Source organism: Bubalus bubalis, chromosome 3, assembly GCF_019923935.1.
Source record: "Bubalus bubalis isolate 160015118507 breed Murrah chromosome 3, NDDB_SH_1, whole genome shotgun sequence".
NCBI classification, from domain to species: Eukaryota; Metazoa; Chordata; class Mammalia; order Artiodactyla; family Bovidae; genus Bubalus; species Bubalus bubalis.
Window position 1 is genome coordinate 152,655,591 of NC_059159.1, and position 21,035 is coordinate 152,676,625.

At 40.4% G+C, this 21,035-nt stretch overlaps 1 protein-coding gene across 1 annotated transcript; it reads right to left on the reverse strand.

The window, feature by feature from the left end:
• Positions 1-3,393: 3,393 nt before the first annotated feature.
• LOC102405119 (bile acid-CoA:amino acid N-acyltransferase) lies at positions 3,394-20,331 on the reverse strand. The gene is given in 8 exon segments (XM_044938465.1): positions 3,394-3,669; positions 3,672-3,728; positions 3,731-4,137; positions 4,140-4,170; positions 15,176-15,378; positions 17,505-17,558; positions 17,561-17,996; positions 20,305-20,331. Coding segments are annotated over 8 exon segments (1,311 nt in total). The 3' UTR covers positions 3,394-3,573.
• Positions 20,332-21,035: the final 704 nt, after the last annotated feature.

A 21,035-nucleotide genomic window follows, 5' to 3' on the forward strand; every position in this document is an offset into this window, starting at 1 on the left:
GCAGACTCTGGTTTGGGGGGTAGATGCTCGAGAATTTCCAGGGGGACTCCTGAGGCTCTATCCCGCCTTTGCATATGCCGAGCGAACTTCCTCATGACCTTTGCCACGGGCGGAGTTCCTCACGCTGGCTCCTGGCAGTGATAGAATTCCAGTTGAGCTATTCCAGATCCTGAAAGATTATGCTGTGAAAGTGCTGCACTCAATATGCAATATGCACTCAATATGCAATATGCCGGCTCCCGGCACACACAGTCAAAGGCTTTGGCATAGTCAATAAAGCAGAAATAGAGATGTTTTTCTGGAACTCTCTTGCTTTTTCCATGATCCAGAGGATGTTGGCAATTTGATTTCTGGTTCCTCTGCCTTTTCTAAAACCAGCTTGAACATCAGGAAGTTCATGGTTCACATATTGCTGAAGCCTGGCTTGGAGAACTTTGAGCATTAAAGGCAGCATCAGAAGGCAAGCGCTTAAAACCCAGGGACCATGTCTATCTCCTTCGAAGAAGCGAAACCCGTAACATCACCCCCATCACTTCCGGTTTGAGCGCGCCTTCTCTTCTCTTCTGCTAAGGGCACGCCGAACTGTGGCCGAGAGGAGCCACCCCACGTCCAAGGTCAGGGGCAGAAGCCGGGAGGACCCCATACCCGAAGGGCAGCGGCCAAGAGGAGTTACCCCACGTCCGAGGTCAGGGGCAGTGGCCGAGAGTACCAGACTGCGATGGCGCACGAACGGCCGAGAGGAGCTACCCTGCGTCCGAGGCCAGGGGCGGCTGTCGGGAGGAGCTACCCCACGACCCTAAGCCCGAGGCCAGGGGCGACGGGCGGGAGGAGCTACCCCACGTCCAAGGAGCCGTGGCTGCGTGGGCGCAGGAGGGTCTAGAGGAGCTATCCCACGTTGAAGGTCAGGAAGGGCAGCGGTGAGGAGATACCCCTCGTCCAAGGTAAGGAGCAATGGCTGCGCTTTGCTGGAGCAGCCGTGAAGAGATACCCCACGCCCAAAGTAAGAGAAACCCAAGTAAGACGGTAGGTGTTGCAAGAGGGCATCAGAGGGCAAACACACTGAAACCATACTCACAGAAAACTAGTCAGTCTAATCACACTAGGACCACAGCCTTGTCTAACTCAGTGAAACTAAGCCATGCCCGTGGGGCAACCCAAGACGGGCGGGTCATGGTGGAGAGATTTGACAGAATGTGGTCCACTGGAGAAGGGAATGGCAAACCACTTCAGTATTCTTGCCTTGAGAACCCCATGAACAGTATGAAAATATATATATATACATATATGTATATACATATGAAAGTGAAAGTCAGTCATGTCTGACTCTTTTCGACCACATGGACTATACAGTCTATGGAATTCTCCTGGCCAGAATACTGGAGTGGGGAGCCATTCTCTTTTCCTCAGGAACTTCCCAACCCAGGGATCGAACCCAGGTCTCCTGCATTGCAGGTGGACTCTTTACCAACTGAGCCACCACGGAAGCCCTTTATATATATATATATATATATATGTATATATATATATATATATATATATATATATACATACACACACACACACACATATATGTATATAGAACTTGTTTGGACTGAAAATATCTACCATAATATAGACAAGATACAATATACTAAGTATCAATAAAAATCCAGGATGTATTAAAAAAATTACTAGGAAAAATGTAATACCCTGGATAGAGCAACTAGCTTTTAAAAAGAGATAATTTCTGTCCTAATTAAACTACTATAGGAAAGAAGGAAAACTTCTGAATTCTTTTTATGAAACAAGTACAAAATTGACATAATACCTGATCCCCCAAAAGAACCCACAAAAAAATGTTTGATTTTATTTAATGTTAGAATTGGGGTTAGATCTTAGTTCCTCACCAGGGATCAAACCTGCATCTCCTGCAGTAAAAGCATAGAGTCTTAACCACAGGACCACCAGGAAATTCCTAGAGAAGTACTCTGACTGGCCAGGTCGAGAAATGTGAAAACTTCTATGAGTGACAGAGGAAGGAGGCTAACAACCCCACTCGTACTGAATGGAATATTTTCACTCTAAACAGAAGTATCAAAAGTAAAGAAAATAAAGAAGTTAGGCAGATAAAACTGAAGTGGCCTCATGTTACTTCTATTATTCTATATTGGCTCCCCATCATACCTACAAAATGATTCAGAATACTTTCCTACTGATTCATCTTCACCTTGATTATCCATCATGTAAAAATTATATGAAATCTGAATTTCAGTGTTCATAAATAAAATTTAATTGGAACACGAATACAATCATTCATTACATCCTAAGGCTGCTTTTGTGCTATAATAGTAGGACTGAATAATAGTGACAGAGACCTTAAGGACTACACAGTCAAAAATATTTACTATCTAGTACTTTGCTAGAAAGAGTCTTATTGTTGTTCAGTTACTAAGTCATGTCCAGCTCTTTGCAACCCCATGAACTGCAGCACACCAGGCTTCCCTGTACTTCACCATCTCCTGGAATCTGCTTAAACTCATGTTCATTGATTCAGTGATGCCATCCAATCATGTCATCCTCTGTTTCCCCCTTCTCTGCTGGCCCCCAATCTGGAAGCATATAACCTACACCATCATAACTATCAAAACTACTTTCCTAAACTGAAATTCTGTGAATCTTAGATTGCTCCCCCTTGAGAAATGCTGTACATATTTAGACACATAAAAATATTTTCTTTAGTTAGCTTTTGTTTAATTATTGATTGTAGGCTGATTCAATGTTACCTCCGTAACTGCTTCCATATTGTCTTAATATATTTTTTACTCAGGTCTAGTTTTCCAAACGGAGAAGGCAATGGCACCCCACTCCAGCACTCTTGCCTGGAAAATCCCATGGATGGAGGAGCCTGGTGGGCTACAGTCCATGGGGTTGCTAAGAGTTGGACACGACTGAGCAACTTCACTTTCACTTTTCACTTTCATGCATTGGAGAAGAAAATGGCAACCCACTCCAGTGTTCTTGCCTGGAGAATCCCAGGGATGGGGAAGCCTGGTGGGCTGCCGTCTATGGGGTTGCACAGAGTCGGACACAACTGAAGCGACTTGGCAGCAGCAGCAGCAGTTTTCCAAACCAATGAAGTAACCATGAGCATATTTTTTTTCTTTCTTTTTTAAAATACTTATTTATTTATTTGGCGGCTCTGGGACTTAGTTGCAGCATGTGGGATCTTCAGTCTTTGCTGTGGCATGTACGCTCTTTCTACTTGCAGCAATCTAACTCTTAGTTGCAGCATGTGGGATCTAGTTCCCTCACCAGGGAATGAACGCAGGTACCTTGCATTGGGAGCATGGAGTCTTAGTCACTGGACCACCAGTGAAGTCCCATGAGCGTATTTTCAAATATGAGAAAACTAAGCATATTTTAAATTTTATTTTATTTAAGTATAGTTGATTTACAATGTTGTGTTAAAAAGCATATTAATTTGGGTTTTAAGAAATCCATTTGTCAGCACCTGGTTCTATTGTTCCATGAAAATCAAGTGGAGGTCTGGTAAAGCATCTTATTCCTTCTCTATTCCAGGAATATTTGCTCTTTTCAGAGATGACGGGTCACAACTGGAATAAGGTGTTCCCTGAGAAACTTCTGAATTTCCTTCCAAGAATGTTCATGTCCAGCTGTGTGTGGGAAAAGGAATCTCCTCCTCAGTGCATGGAGAAGTGGAGATTAGAGATCCTGGAGGCACAGCACGGGAGTTGGGGCTGGGGGGAGGCTGTATCAGGTGGCCCACTCCAAAATAATACAGCAGAGTCCAGTTGTTCCTCCCACGTCTCCTCAGATGTTCTGTGCTTGCTCTGCATATGCTTTCCCTACTGACATTCTTATCTTCTCCCACAATGAAGAGAAAATGTCCCTGGGTCTTTTCAATGGAGAGAAAAGAAGTCTCACTGGCTTCAGCTCTAGTTTCCTCAAATATGTGCTATAACCTTACTAACCCTAAGGCAATGATGGATAGTAGAGGAGAGAATGGCAAGGGCTGATTTATCTGATCATGATATATCTGTGGAATATCAAGAATAAAGTTGGGCTTATTAATAAGCATGGTGGCTGTGACTTCTTTTAGGTGAATAGCCATGGAGAGGCCAATCTCTGCTCCTTTCATATGGAGACTACCCCAATGCCTGGCCCAAGGACCTGTAAAAAAATTAATACAGAAACCTCAAGTAAATATTAATACAACCTGGAGACCAGTGGGAGGAGCTCTCATTTCTGCAACAGTAGCAAAGCCCAACAGGTAGAAAGGCTCCTCTTCTTTCCAGCAAGGACTCAGTCAATGAAAAGTCTTGGGTTCTTTGCTCACTGTAATCCCTCCCATCTTCCTTTTCCCCTCCAGGAAATCCTTCCCCTGCTGTGCAGGGACTTGCATGTGGTTCACCATGGTTCTAGACCTCAACTTGCAATTTCTGCTGATCCTGAATAACCTCATCTTTGCTGGAAAAGCATCTGGCATTCTATTTGTTTTAGGTCAACATTTGGTGGCCCATACAAGGACCAGAGAGCTTCCCTGGTGGCTAGTGGTAAAGAATCTACCTGCAATGCAAGAGACCTAGGTTCCATCTCTGGGTCAGAAAGATCCCCTGGAGAAGGAAATGGCAATCTGGGAAATCCCATGGACAGAGGAGCCTGGCAGGTTACAGTCCATAGGGACACAACTTAGTGACTAATCCACCACCACAAGGACCAGAGGAAACCCCCAAAGACTCTCTGGCTAATGAGCAAAGAGGTGAGGTATCCACAGTTGAGCCCTTTATTGCTCATTCCTTTTCTCGCTGACCTTGTACATCTTTCTCCTGATTCAAGCCTTTGTAGTCTGTGGACTAAGAATGCTGTCTGCCACATCAGTAGAAAAAGGATGTGGTGGCCATTAAGCCATTAGCCACTACAGCCCCTCCTCCGACAGAGAACCCTGAGGGAACTCAGGATGGAAACAAACAGGATGCTGGTCCTAGATGATTGATGTGTATATCAAAGGAATGATTTCGGTGAACCCAGATTCTTGTATCTTCCTATATGTAGAAAAGTACAAATTCATTAATTTGAGATGACCGGTTTTCTTCAATAAATAGTAATCTTTTGATCAGTAAAACCTGGCTTGCAAAAACCTGGTTTTTGTTGAAAAACTCTTACATATCCTGGCTTCTCCCTTTACCTCTAGAGAGCAGTCCCTCAGAGCTATCTGAGAAGCTGCCCCCTCGGCTTAAAGGTCCTCAGTTTGTCCACCAAATAAAACATAATTCTCAACTTTCAGGTTGTGTTTTTCTTTTCTTTTTTTCAGTTGACCCCTCTTTGTACCCTAAGCTCTTCAGGTTGTATTAGGGATCTGTTTTTAGGTTTCACTCTTTCTGGTTAAAGCCTTGTTCTGTATGCAAGTACTCTTTTGGCAGTTCAATCTTATTCTGAGATCAGACTGCTTCAACTGAAATTGGCTGAGAAGCTATCAGCCCAGTTCCTTCAGGTACAGGGGTTGTTTCACTTAAACTGAGTCAGTTCACTGAAACTCAGCCATCAGCCTGTACCTTTGGAATGGGCGCGGTTTCATAGGAACTAGCTGGGAAGACTTTGGCCTGGCTCCTCCAGGACCAAGCTGTTCCCTCAGGACTGGCGGGTATTAGGCCTGCAGACAGTTTGAGCTGCAAGCTGTTAAAACTGAACTGTTTAAGATAGAAATTGTTTAAGCTGTTGGAAAATTATTCTTTTATTCTAGAGAAAAACTCTCTGAGAAATAGTATCCTAGTTATTTATATATCTTGAGGGCACACGGCCCCCCACCCCCCCCCCACACACACACGCACTGAGATTCTAGTCAATTTTATGTTTAAAATCTTTATTTTTCCTCATGCTAATGGACTGACCTAACCAAAGGCAATTCAGAATATCAATGGCCATTATGGGTAACTTTTGAAATTCCTAAATTTAATTTTCTTAAAACCAGACTGGAATACAATAACGCAAAAATCTTCAGAACTGAATGAAATGCCTATTGTGATTGGTATTTTGGGATGATGGCATAAATGTTAGGTATTGTGTCCAGACAAGAAAATTGAAGCATAACATACTCCCTGTCAGAGCTGGGCCTCCCTTATGTGCAGTTTGCATCTGCGTTATCCATTAACCAGACCGCCTCAAGGCAGGAATGCCCACTTGACTGTAAAAATTAACCTTTTCCCTTCTTCATATACCAGTAATGTTAATCCTTAAAAGATAACATTCCTTTCCTAATCCTGGAAGAGATCGTGGTTACCCATTGCTGGCTTTGTATAGTGCTTGTCGGGACTGTGTATCTCTGATGAATTTCACATAAAACATCAACGTGCCATTTTGATGTATGATCCTTTGTTTCAAGAATGTATGTAACTGGGCCTTGCACTTCTAAGCAAGAACAGTCCTCAGAAAGACTGTCTCCTGGGTTATAATCCTCAGGTTGGCTTCAGTAAAATTTTTTATTTCTCCTGAAGATCAACTGTTGATTAATTTTTCATCCACAGAGACTTCCCAACAGTATCAGAAGTCTAAAACTGCCTTTCTGCAAAATAAGACTTTAAGATTAACCAAGGCAAATGAGCTATTTAAAAAAGATAAAATGATGCCTGAAACCTCAGGTTCTTCATTGGCTTCTTTGTCTGAGCTCTGACTCTGATGGGGGCTTCCCAGGTGGTGCTAGTGGTAAAGAACCCGCCTGCCAGTGCGGGAGATGTAAACACACAAGTTTGATCCCTAGGTCAGTAAGATCCCCTGGAAGAGGGTACAGCAACCCTCTCCAGTATTCTTGCTTGGAGAATCCCATGGACAGAGGAGCGTGGCGGGCTATAGCCCATAGGGTCACAAAGAGTCAGGCTTGACTAAAGTGATGTAGCATGCACAGAAGCTGCCTCTAATGCCATCTTGTCTCCCTCCCTCACCTCCTCATGCCCAGGCTCTGCCCTAGGCACCACCTTCCTTCTTTCCTTCGATGCCACCTACATTGCCTCTATACCCTCAGTTTTGCTATACTAATTCTCTTACTTAATTTTCTTTTTGCCTGAAACCCTCCCCACCTTTTCCCTCTAAACTTATCAAAGCTCAGTTCAGTTCAGTTGCTCAGTTGTGTCTGCGACCCTATGGACTGCAGCATGCCAGGCCTTCCTGTCCATCACTGACTCCCGGAGCTTGCTCAAACTCATGTCCATAAAGTTGGTGAGGCCACCCAACCATCTCATCCTCTGTCGTCCCCTTCTCCTCCTGCTTTCAGTCTTTCCCAGCATCAGTGTCTTTTCCAATGAGACAGTTCTTCACATCAGGTGGCCAAAGTATTGGAGTTTCAGCTTCAGCATCAGTCTGTCCAATGAATATTCAGTACTGATTCCTTTAGGATTGAATGGTTTGATCTCCTTGCTGTTCAAGGACCTGGTGTCTGGGAAGGGAAACATCTTCCAGGGAGTGTTAATATGGATGTCGTAAGAAGGGAGTCTTTTATCAAAGCTAGTCCCTTTAAAACTAAGCCTTCTGAGGATGCAGAGCCTTCATTTATATTTCCTGAATTAAAGCTGAACTGTGAGCCATAGTCAAAGGTTTTCCCAAAATAACCGAAGATCCTCACAAATTTTGTGAAAAATATAACATCGTTATTCAAACGTATCAATCTTGTTTTTATAACTTACACCTGCTAGTTTCATATGCTTGTCAGTAAAGGACAAGCCCAGGATTAGATGAAAACCTCCAAATGGGAAAATCCTGAAATTTCCCTCTGATGGAGACAATTTTCAAACATTGAAGCATGGGGAAGTAATTTTGGCTTATACACAGCAGCCTGAACTTTGTGTGAATTAAAATAGCTTGTTATACACACACAGCACATCTGCTTTAACCATAAAGGTAGATAATGTGTGTTTTGAAGATAAGGGAAAAAACTCCCTTCTTAGGACATCTATATTAATATTCCCTGGAAGATGTTTCCCTTCCCAGACACCAGGTCCTACTGTCTCACTCTATATTTACTAAATCTGTCTATTTTGGAAACTTGAAGGAATATACCCCTGTCATGTTTGATATATGTTCTTTGTTCTGATAAATATGTAGCTATGCTAAAAACCATTTTTCAACCAGTTTCTCAGAATAATCTGAGAGGTTGTCTCCTGGGTTATAGTCTTCAGTTTGGCTCAAAAAAAACTCTTTCTATTTCTATTACAAGTAGTTTATTGATTATTTCCATCAACACCTAAGATTACAACACAGAGACCAACCTACTAACTTATATGATCAAGTTTAGGCAATTGCTAGGTGACTTTTTCAAAGCCTATTGATTGGAACAAAATTCAGACTTTTTACATGAAAATCTGATGAATCTGCTCATGACTATTACAATCAACTTCGGTTGATTCCACCCAGATAGCTTTTAACTTTATGTTTATTAATGGACTAAACCAGAACATTTCCTTTCTAGTAAAAAGAACCAATATGGAATGGGAAACTAGAATTTTCCACTCCAGAGTTTAGTTAATCTGGCAAACTCTCTCTCTCACACTCTAAATGAGTCACCAAAATGAAAGACCACCGAAATTCTTAAACTCCAGCAAATGACAATCCCTAAATGAAAACCAAACCCTCCTAGTTTTAAACACCTTCTGCCCTCTAGCCAGTCTTTTTAATGTTCTCCCAGTTCTCAATAATAGGGTTTGGGGGGGACTCCAGGGGCTCTTTCCCACCTTCGCTCTTAATAGAATGGGAGAAACATTTCCACAGATTGGGGATGGGTCTCTTCCTGTTCTAAGTAACACCAGAACCACAGTCTCGGTGCTCAGCACCGCTACTATAAAGTAGCCCCTGCCTCGGAGTACTAAAACAATTCAAATATAGGATCTCTAGTGAACCCCAGAGAGCTTCCTGTCTCTGAACCAATTCCCTTTAGTTTAGGCCCTTTGAGAGATACACACCCTTTTCTCCTTAGCTCCTCTGCCCTTGTCCATTTATTAGGTCGAGACTTCTTAGATAAGCATCATGCCAGAATTTATTTATCCCCAAAAGGAAAAATAATTCTAGCATTTGACAGTAGTCATCAAAGTAACCAATCACATAAATTAAATGACCCTTTGACATCTTTTCATTGCTTCAGCTCTGAGTCCTAGAGCTGATTCTCAGAACACTGATTATTTGTTCTATTGAATTAGCTATGACTTTCCTATGGACAAAAATCTGTAACTGACCCTGGAAAAATTTACAGCACACCTCCCATCATGACTCAGATAGGTCCCTCAAAACCTCTTTCTGGAATTAATCAATACCTTTTAAGTAAAGAAGCCCTTAATGGAAGACTGCAAGTCTCAAGACCTCATTATCCCTTGTACTAGTCTTTCTAATATTTCTACTTGACCTGTGAGAAAACCTAGGACCCAGGATGGATGTTCACCCAGAATCTCCAGGTAATAAACAACACATCCCTCGATGCCTTGTTCCTAACTCTTATATGTTACTAATATCCACTGTCACTAGAAGTAAACTCTTTACCATAATTGATTTATGCAGTGCATTCTCTAGTACTCCAGTTGATAAAGCCAGCCATTCAATTTTGCCTTTATTTGGAAAGAAAAAGAATTCTCCTGGACACTAATGTCTCAGGTTTCACTGAGAGTCCTTATTTCTCAATTCCTGAAGGCTGGTCTGGATGACAGAGTGTGTGGATGATTTGCTTCTTTGCTCTTCTTCTCAAGCCTCCTCAGAGAAAGGCAGCATACACTTGCTAAAGTATTAGCTTCAAAGGGACATAAAGCCACCAAAATTTCAAAGGAAAATTGCAGTTTGTTCAAACCCAGGTTGATATTTAGGGCATCTGATATCAGAACAGGGACTACACCTAGATCCAGATAGACTTTATAGTGTCCAGAGTTTCCCCAAACCCCAAACTAAACACCATCTGTGACATTTTCTTGCAATAGTTGGTTATGCTGAAATTAGATTCCAAATTTCTCTCTTATGGCCAAATCTCTTTGTGTTTTATTCAAGAATAACAACCCCAGCCCAATTTAAGAGGAAAAACCAGAGGACATGGCTTCTAAGGCCTTAAAAGAGAGCTTGATGAACTCACCTTTCTTGGGGCATTCCAATGATCAGATTCCCTTTTACCTTTTTTGAAAAGGAAGGAGATGCCCTTGGGGTATTCACCCCAAAACACAAGGACCACCACTGACCCATAGGGTATTCTAGCCAGCAGCTGGATCCTGTGACATAGGGACACCAGCCTTGCCTTAGAGTGATTCAGTTCAGTTCAGTCACTCAGTTGTGTCTGACTCTTTGCAACCCCATGAGCTGTAGCACTCCAGGCTTTCCTGTCCATCACCAACTCCTGGAGTTTACACAAACTCACATCCATCGAGTTGGTGATGCTGCCAACCATCTCATTCTCTGTCATCAGCTTCTCCTCCGGCTTTCAATCCTTCTCAGCATCAGGGTCTTTTCAAATGAGTCAGTTCTTCACACAGGTGGCCAAAGTACTGGAGTTTCAGCTTCAGCATCAGTCCTTCCAATGAATATTCAGGACTGATTTCCTTTAGGATGGACTGATTGGATCTCTCTGCTGTCCAAGGGACTCTCAAGAGTCTTCTCCAACACTGTAATTCAAAAGCATCAATTCTTCAGCACTCGGCCTTCTTTATAGTACAACTCTAACATCCATACTGGAGAAGGCAATGGCACCCCACTCCAGCACTCTTGCCTGGAAAATCCCATGGACAGAGGAGCCTGGTGGGCCGCAGTCCATGGGGTCGCTAAGAGTCAGACAAGACTCAGCGACTTCACTTTCACTTTTCACTTTCATGCATTGGAGAGGGAAATGGCAACCCACTCCAGTGTTCTTGCCTGGAGAATCCCAGGGATGGGGGAGCCTGGTGGGCTGCCATCTATGGAGTCTCACAGAGTCGGACACAACTGAAGCAACTTAGCAGCAGCAGCAGCATAAATTCTATGATAAAATAATTCACATAGGCAAGCCTGCCAACCAGAAGGCAGAATCAGACATAACTATTCGTAAAATAAATAACTAAGAAGAACCTGTTGTATAGCATAGAGAATACTACTCAATACTACATAGTGGCCTAAATGGGAAAAGAATCTGAAAAAAAAAAAAGTGCATATATGTATATGCATATGCATAACTGATTCACTTTGCTATATCTTCTGAAACTAACACAACACTGTAAATTAACTATACTCCAATAAAAATTAAGAAAAAAAAAAGATTCTCAGAAGAAATGGGCTATAAGTTGAGTATTTTTGTAAAAAAAAAAATTAGAGCAAACAAGAAGAAATGGCATTCTATGCTAAGCGTAGTAGACATTGTTAGCTGCCTAGACAGGGGCCAGTCTCCACAGTTTTAAAGCTAACATGGCCTTGTTTTTTCAGGGCATAGCAATGTATCTAGTCTCAAAAGATAAATTCTGATGGATGTGAATCCATTCACCTTTGCTACATCCTTTTCAAGCCTCTCCTGGAAAGACAGTAAATTTTACCTACGATCTTGGCTTTTTCCCCGGACATAAAATAGAATAGAATCATGAGGAGAAAGCCAAGTTTCCTGACCATTTTTTCCTGCTTATAATGCTGGCATGTTGATTTAATGCCTGAAATGCCACAGCCATCTTGTGATCTTGAGGAGAAAACCAGGAAATTACAGAAATGTCAGTCCAGTCTCCTTGTTCAGAAACTCCTCTGAGTCTCCAAACTAAAGCTGAAAACACCTATCTCCAGGTCTGTTACATGAGAAAATAAAATGCCTTATGTTGATGCTGCTTAAGCCCTCCTCAGTGACTTTTCTGAAAACATAGCCAAAGCATTCCTAGTGGATTCACCATGGGAATAACATCTGCTAAAACTCAGGAGCAGTGCATTCAGGGGACCACAGTAGTTCTTTATTACTTGAGTTTAAAGTATAAAACAGGAAGTAGTAAAATAAGGCTGGAAAGGAAAATAGCAGCTTGACAGGGAATGGCTTGGAAGAATATGCTAATAAACAGCTTTGATTCTCTTCCTTACACAGAGGAGAATCAGGAGAAATTTTAAAGAGAAGCGTAAGATAAGGCATAAGTAGTAAAGAATCCATTTGCAATGCAGGAGGCCCTGGGTCGGGATTCCTGGGTTGGGAAGATCCCCTGGAGAAGGAATAGGCTACCCACTCCAGTATTCTTGAGCTTCTCTGGTGGCTCAGGTGGTAAAGAATCTGCCTGCAAGGCGGGAGACCTGGGTTCTATCTCTGGGTTGGGAAGATCCCCTGGAGGAGGGCATGGCAACTCACTCCAGTATTATTGCCTAGAGAATCCCCATGGTCAGAGAAGTTTGGAGGGCTACAGTCCAAGGGGTTGCAAAGAGTCCGACATGACTGAGCAACTAACCATATACACACACATACATAAGTCAGATTATGGAAAACTTTATTAAAGATGCTAGGAATCCTGACCTTTATCCTGTAGTAAATTGAGAGACTGTTAAGCAAATGAGTAAAATAATTGTGCTCTAGAAAAACCTAGTCTTATAACACTGACTTGCAAAAATGGAGGCAGAAAAGTCAAGCCTACTGCAATGGTACAGGCAAGAAAGAAGGTGCCTTTTTTTATTACTGGTGGTGATAAAAAGGAAACGTGTCCATGAGCTATTTATGAGGGTAAAATATACAACTCCTAGTTACCAACTTGGTATGGGAGAGCAAAAAAAAAAAAAAAAAAAAAAAGGAAGAAGGAGTTAAAGATCTTTTTTTAAAAAAAAATAGTGCAAAATAAAGCCTTCATTCTGCTTGAGCACTGACCCCATGCAAGGATAGATTCAGGGAGTCACATCTCTTCTAAAGTCATGTTGATTCCCTAGATTTTCTTAGAAAAAAATTTTTTATTAAGTAATGTTTGTGTTTTTTCTTATTATTTAGAAAAATATGAATGAATATACCACTTGTATCTAGTTGACAGAAATGTGAGAAGTTTTTACAGCAAAGGAAAAAATGAAACAAATTGAGTGAGTCATATGTACTCTCCATTTTCTATCCTACGTAGTAAGAGAAGTAGCTTGAACTTCCACCCTCAACCCTAATTTGGTTTAAAAGAACCTTTCAAGTTCTGAAATTCTATGTCAATATAAAATATACAGAGTCACAGGTATGGCAGGAGAGATGAGAATTCAGAATGGATTTGGCCCTGGAAAATAAAGTAAAGCCAGTATATCATGGATGAGCAACAACAACAAAAACGTGACTCAGATATATATGCAGGCTTTATTTAATTTATTTCTGGCCTTTGGCAGAACACTAACTCTTATTACAACTTCTGCCACCAAATTTTGGATCAGGGAATTTAGAGACCTTTGGAAGACACTTCAAATCAACAGAGGGAGAAACAAGACTTCCAAGGAATTGAAATATCTGAGGTCTAGCCTTCTGAGGAACAGACAGTGTGAAGCAAGTTTAATAAAAAATACTTAGAGTTTAGGAAAGAAATCTGGTTTCCAGGCCTGGCTTAGTCACTAACTAGCTATCTATCAGGGAATGTTTAACAGGAGGATTCCTACGTGCTGTTTCTCACAAGTCCTTTGTTTCTTTGTTTCTTTTTAAGCGGAACAGCACGTTGCTCCCAGGAACTGAGGTCATTGTGTGAGACAGGCTTGAATTTCCTTTAGTAAACATTCTCTTTACGACAAAACTGTTTAGTCTTGATACCCTTTCTTGAGATATGGATTGTCTCCTGACTTGTGACCATTATTAATCCCTTGTTCCCTTGGTGACAGTTGCCGTACGTTTGGTTTTCTGATCTTTATCATTGTCGAAAGAAACTTCTTGTACCACAGCCTTTATATACTCACAGAGAAATCATTAAAGCACCTTTGCTCCATCAGAGCTTGGGTTCTGGTGTCTTTCTTTCTTTCTTTTTTTTCTCTCTCTCTCCTCTGCTGATTCTTTGGAGCGCAGAGACCCATCCTGCTCACTCTCCTGCTCGGGCTTCTAAGACTCTCGAGAAGGCACCCTGTGCCTTCACCCCACCTCGAGAGGGTTCCTGGTGCCTTCGTGAGAGACACAAGTCCTGTGTCAAGGGCTTTATTGTTTCTTTGCATAAACTAGGGAGTATCAGCCTCTCTCTCTCTTTCACTTTCTTATCGTTGCCTCTGGACCACCAGGTCCTGGTCCATTAAAGGACCCCAACAGCTATCTATGTAAATTGGTGGAAACAATGATAGAAAAGACACCAGTACCTACAAGCAGACCCAAGTTAAAAGAGTGAGAAGCAGAATTGCATAACCTCTTAAATTCTTATTTAAGCCAACAAGAGGACTAGCACAATGATAACAATGCCTATTTGATAATTCAAGAACAATTCCATTATATTCATCAAAAATACCTATTTAAAAAGTCAACACATCAGTAGATTGTCAGCAATTGTGGTTCACTTACAATGTCAATTCTGACCATATTTTGATGATCCTTTTATGAAAAAGGATGTAATACAGAGTCTTAATTCATAGATTAATTCTTATTAAGAAAAAGATATTAACAATAAATAAGGGCTAAAATGCGTCAACTCTCTTACAGCAAGCAGCAAAGCACGTTGTAAAATTTTAAGAAGTTACGTGGGTTAGAAAGTACTACAGCATTATGTTTAAGACGTGTCAAGTAACTAAAAATTCAGACCCTCTATTCAAATAAATACAGATTTTCTACCTGGTTAAGTATGGTGATTTAATAATTATCAGAGAAGGTGATAATAATAATAATTCATCAGATTTATTGAGTGTCTAGTGTTGTCAGTTACTCTAATAAGACTTGGCTTTTAGTATTCCCTTTAATTCTCACAATAACCTTGTGAAGTAGTGCCATTACAATATTTTTTAACAGATGATGAAACTGAGGATTAGAAACTTAGCAACTTGCCCAAATTCCCACAACCAGATGGTATGGAGCCAGAAGTGAAAGCCATTTATGTCTGAATCTAAAGCCAATGCCTCTGATTCCATGAAGGACACAGACTAACTATATATTTCATCTTTCTGAGCTGAAGACATAGGATGCAAAATAAATTATGTGAATAGAATTTCAAGTTCACTGAGGGTAAATCACACTTAGAAGTTAAAAGAAGTCATAGAATATCATGGTTATTGAAAACTAGGGACCAAAACTGACTAAAAAGACAAAATTTACCTTAGTATGTCTCAGGACAAAGTTGACAGCTTCCTCAAAATATTCCAAATCTACTTTCTCCACTCTGAAAGGCAGGTCTTCATAGTTATAATAGGCCAAGGCCATGGCACCAAAGCCATGACTGGCCAGGAGACTGGCCTGGATTTCAATCAGTCCACCAATACCACCAAATGAATCAATTACACCTGGGAAATAACCGTCTTCTGCGAAGAAGACAAAAACAAAACTCACAGAACTGAGTATGAAGGGAAGGTGAGAACAACAGAATACTGATAACACAAAGGAGAAATGCACCACAACTTTTAGAGTTAGGTATAAATTTCCAATAGAATCTCCACATTTTCAGCCTTGTATCTGGGGCAGAATTAAAGCTGATTGAATATATAATGAAGCATAATATTCAGAAGTTTCATTGGAAACCATGTTCACTGAAAATGTTGAGTCTCTAGAATCAGAGACCTGAGGACTCATAATGAGTCATTTATATAGTGTTGGAGTAAAGAAAGCCATAGAAATTAGGCCACGGCTTCTTAACCTATAAAGAGATACACAAATAGGCATCAGGAAATCAGTGAAGGTCCTGAGATTATGTGCAAGACTATGTATGTATATGTACATTTTACGGATGAGCATGCCCACAGATTTAATTGGGTTCTCAAAGAAACATATGGCTTTAAAAAGAAAAAAATGTATTGAAATGATTATCTTATCTAAAATCCTGACCTAACATTGCTCTGTTATACTCATCTGACTATACAGTGATGACATTTTACACCAAAATGGGGATGGTCAGGGTATCATTCTATACTTACTGTGTATGCAGCTTGCTTCCAAAATACAGTAGAGCCCACATATTGAAAGTACTTTATTATGCCCTTATTGGGGATATTCTATTATGGTATAAGTGATTTTAGCTAAGAAAGCCTGATCCTATCCATATCTGAGAAGAGGGACTTGGTTTAAAGGAGTATTGGCAATTTTCAAAACAAAATATTGCTATATTTTCTCACCTTGAGAAAAGAAGAAATAAAGTGATATTGAATATATCTTGGTTTAAAAATACTATTTGAATACATGAATAGGGATGTTTTTGCATCTTCTGATTGACAGTACTTAAGAATGCTGAGCATCTTATTCTGGAAAAATGTTGTTGAGAACTTCTTTGAGACTTAACTCTGTTGGCCCCACACAACACAACCCTTTTTTGTACCCCAACAAAATAAGCACCCAAATCAGGAGACCCAGCACACACAAGTCTAAGACGGTTTATACCTCTTAGCACAACCTAAACCAGCACATAATCCCAAGGTGAAAGCCCTGCATGAATATTCAGATTCTTAACTGAATATTAGAGGCAAGGAAGTTTGTGTCGCTTACTTCTTGATCCCTACACACAATAAAGTTATACTAAATACTGAGTATAAAAAATTTCAAATTTACCCAAAAGAAGTGCATGGATCATGGTGAATTTGCAAAGGAAAGCTTTTTTCCCTTCTGTGCCACCTAAAACTCCATGTTGTCAGAAACCACCTCTAACACTTCGGGTCTCCTTGTCTCAGTTCTAGAAGGTGACTATTAGAAAAAAAAATAAAAGAGGAAATACATCCTGATTCCGGATCAAAGCTACCTCACACACACCTTAAACCTGGACCTACTGAGGGCTATTTCTAGGAAATTAACTTTGCTTCATCCAGCCCCATAATAAACTCTGAAAAATGTAGCAACAGATGTTTTGAACCACTTATTGATATGTTGAGATTACTATGAGAAATTATGATAAATTCTATAGCCATTAGGAAGCATGTTATATTAGCTGCTGGTTTATGGAATATCCTATAAATATGCAATATTTATGCAACTAAAGGGTATAAAGTTCCTTTGCATCCTCTGTGTTTTTTACAATATTTCAATTCATTATATCATCAGTTTACTGTGGCAGTCAAGTAATGACCTATGCCTAAATTAAAATTCAGACATGACAGAACTCCCAAAAAAAACCTGGGACACAGTTTCATAACAGGATGAGGGTCTTCAGATAGCCAGGTTTCACTGTGAATGAATTTCACATAAATCCAAAGCTATGGAAATTTCAAAATGCAGGCACTCTAATAAACTACTGCCATATCCTTAGGCTCCAGAATTGCTGAGATAAAGCCTGAGTTGGACTAAAGCTATCACCACATTCTTGTTCTGTTCGAAAGTTAACTCTGATTCTAAGTCAGGAAAGGAATACTCTCTATATATCCATTTTTAAGACAAACTTCTAGGAGGAGAAGGGATTCAAAAGAGGAGGGGAAAAGATGACAATAACCATGGTAATTCTATCCGCCTGGAGGGAGAATGCAGGCTCCCTGAAGGCAGCCTTCTTTGACTAGGATCCGGTGATACCAGGTGCTACATACCACCTCTACAAAATCAGACTGACATTTGGAGTAGTGATGGCAACATGGGTTACCATTACGTCTGAATTATAAAGTTTTAATTGGATCTGCAAAGGGCTATTCATCACATCTCTTTTCAATAGTCTAATTAATATCTTCTCAGGTTTCAGGGACCAAAGGAGACCCATGGAGTAGACCCCTACATAATAACCTCCAAGAAAAGGTGCTTGCTCACCAACTTCATTGGCCCTATAGTTGGCTTGAGAATGAAACAGGTTCCCCTTTTCATCTTCCAGTGATTCTCAAAGAAGCTATATCTGAAATGGAGTCAGGCCTGTATCTTGGCTATGTACTGGCTCATCAATAAGAGCACTTGCTTGGGTAGCTGTCAGCTGAACCACTGTTACAGTGTGGCATCTTGGATGATTCTTCAGTAATGCCTTCGGTAAACCTCAATACAGAACGAAATATGGGAGAATGAAACAAGGCAGTGATAGGGTTAATGAAAAATAAACTGGACCAGAAATCAGGCTCCTTGGGATTCAGCCCTAACTCTTCGGTTAGTTAGCATATATCCTGATGTAATCTTCTAGTTCAAGATCCCTAGGAGTGTTCAACAAATCTCTAGAAACTATAAAGCAAGGTGGTAAGTTTCATAAAAATAATGAACCAAGGTTGAGGAAGCAGCAGTCAAAATATGCATGAATGATATTAACTCATCTAAGGAAGACATCACAATCTGCCACCTAGAGCCCTTGAAAAGTCAAGGGCAATGGAGAATAGGAGGGGTGAGAGGTGGGGATGAAAACAGGGAGAACTGATGAACATTTTTCTGTAAGGAACAGATGACTTCACTGCTAATCCCATCTCTGGGTCCTGCAAACAGAATGCTTTGGCATCTAAAACTTTACCTCAAAAGAACATGAAAAAGGATCTTTTCAAAAGAATGAGAATAAAGTGCAGAGGGAGAACAAGGAGACTGATATATATTGCTCCCTAGAAAAAAAATTACTTCATAGTTAGGATTTACAAAGAGTCGGACACGACTGAGCGACTGAACTGAACTGAAGCAAAACTAGAAACTGACAAGCCCTTCAGGTGGACAGAAGTGCTTTTTGTTTTCTTTTGTTTCTTTAAACTCATTAGATTGCCAAGAATGCAAAGAATCTAAATAAATTAAACTCTAGCAAGAGACAAGCTCCTCTTAGAAGATATTTTCACTCCTACACAATGACTTTCAGTCACGGCAAAGCAACAACAACAAAAAAACCCACAGGGGAGAAATAGAGAAATCCACAGAAAATTTAATGTACTTTTAATGTATGTGCGTGGGCTGGCTTGATAGTTTAGAATTCTGAGAAACTCCAGCAACAGAGTAAGTCTCGCTCCAACTGCCAACCCTTTCTATAGGACTTGACAATGTGCTCAGGGACAATACATCAGAGTCAGAGCATGGACTTGGCTGAGAGAAATCCCCCTGGGACTTTGCAGGCCTTTATATAAAGCAAGGCAGCTGCCTTCCAAAAGATGGAGGCAGAGTAGCAAAATAGAGAGATATCCCCTGGATCAGAAAGCCAGGAGCAGAATGACAGAGAAAAGACATTTCCTTAGTTACCCTCCTTCCACAAGGATTGTACATCAGAGAGATATATTCCACAGTTAGAAAAGCTAGCAACATGACAATAACATACCAAAAAAAAAATCTCCAGAAGCTCACTGATGTTGAAACCCTAGGCTCTTCTAATGAGAAGGGCCTAATCCCCCAAATATTAGAAGCCAGTGGTGTGCTGAATCAGACAAAGCCCCAAGAAAGCCCATACCCAGCTCAACTACACATCAGATTGATCCAGCCCCTAATTCTAACATTTTGACAGGAGAATGCTCTTTACTTGAGGCAAATATTACTTATTTTAGCTATTGCTTTTATTTTATACAAAATATCCAGGATACAAAAAAAAAAAAAAAAAAATTATAGGCACAAAAGAAGCAGGAAAATTGACCCTTGATCATGAGAGGAAACATTCATTAGGAGGAGATACAGAAATATTCCAAAGGTTGGAATAATTAGATAGGAAATTATTTTCTTGGTGGAGAGGGAGAAAGATCTTTTGTTTTTTAAATTGGAGTATAATTGGCATGCTGCAGTATATCAGGTCCCAAAGAGTCAGACACAACTTAGCAACTAAACTACAACATAATTGCTTTACAACATTGTGTTAACTTCTGCTGTACAACATGAATCAGCTATAAGTATACATATATCCCCGCCCTCTTAAGCCTCCCTGTACCCCATCTCACCCCTCTAGGTTGTCAGAGATCACTGAGCTGAGCTCCCTGTGCTATCCAGCAGCTGCCCATCAACTACATATTTTACATATAGAAGTGTATGTATCAGCTCCCTTGGTGGCTCAAGGTAACTTAATGACTAAACAAGAACAACGACAAACAAGTGTATATATCAGGCAGGAACTTTAATATAATAGAATGCTATTCAGTGATTTTTTTAAAAAAAGAAAGATTATATTATTGATATATGTAATGTGTATGAATTACAATGGAATGATATGAATTTTTAAAAGCCAATCCTAAATGGTTACATACTATATGATTTCATTTATATGACATTCTTGAGATGACAGAATTATGGGGAACAGGTTAGTGGTTGCCTAGGTTCAGGGGCTGGGATGGGGGGAGATGGCTGTAAAGGGTACTAGGAGGCACTACTGTGGTGGTACAAATATTCTATACCTTGATTGTGTCAATGTCAATATTCATGTTGTGATATTGTTCCACAATTTTACAAGATTTTATCACAGGGAAACTGGGTAAAGGGTCATATGTTCACTCTATATTTCTTACAACTGATAGGAATCTACCATTGTCTCAAGGAAAGAGGCTAATTTTAAAAATAACTATGCTACAAATGCTAAAGGATCTACTGGGAAGGCAGACAAAACACATGAAGAAATTGAGAATTTCATCTGGTCACAGAAGCTATAAACAAAGAATAGCCAAACAGTAAAGTCAGAAATAAAAATAAAATATCAGAAATGAATTCACTAGACTTCATAAAAGACAGGAAACAGTTGAATAAAGGACCATAAACTTAAGGACATTTCCATTGAAAATAGCCAAGCTAGACTTCCCTGGTGATCCAGTGGTTGGGAGTCCATCTTTCAGGGCAGGGAATGCAGGCTTAATCCCTGGTCAGGGAACCAAGATTCCACATACTGCAGGGCAACTAAGCCTGAGCACCTCAGTGAAAGATCCTGAATGATGCAATGAAGATCTCCTGTGCCACAACTAAGGCCCAAGACAGCCAAATATGTAATTTTTTTTTTTAAAAAAGAAAGAACCCAAACTAAACCCCCAAAAGATAAAAGGGTATAAAAGAACAGTGCACTTGAGATGTGTAGGACAATAGCAAATGCTCTAATAAATGTGTAGCTGGTGCCTTAGAAAGAGGAGGGAGAGAGGCA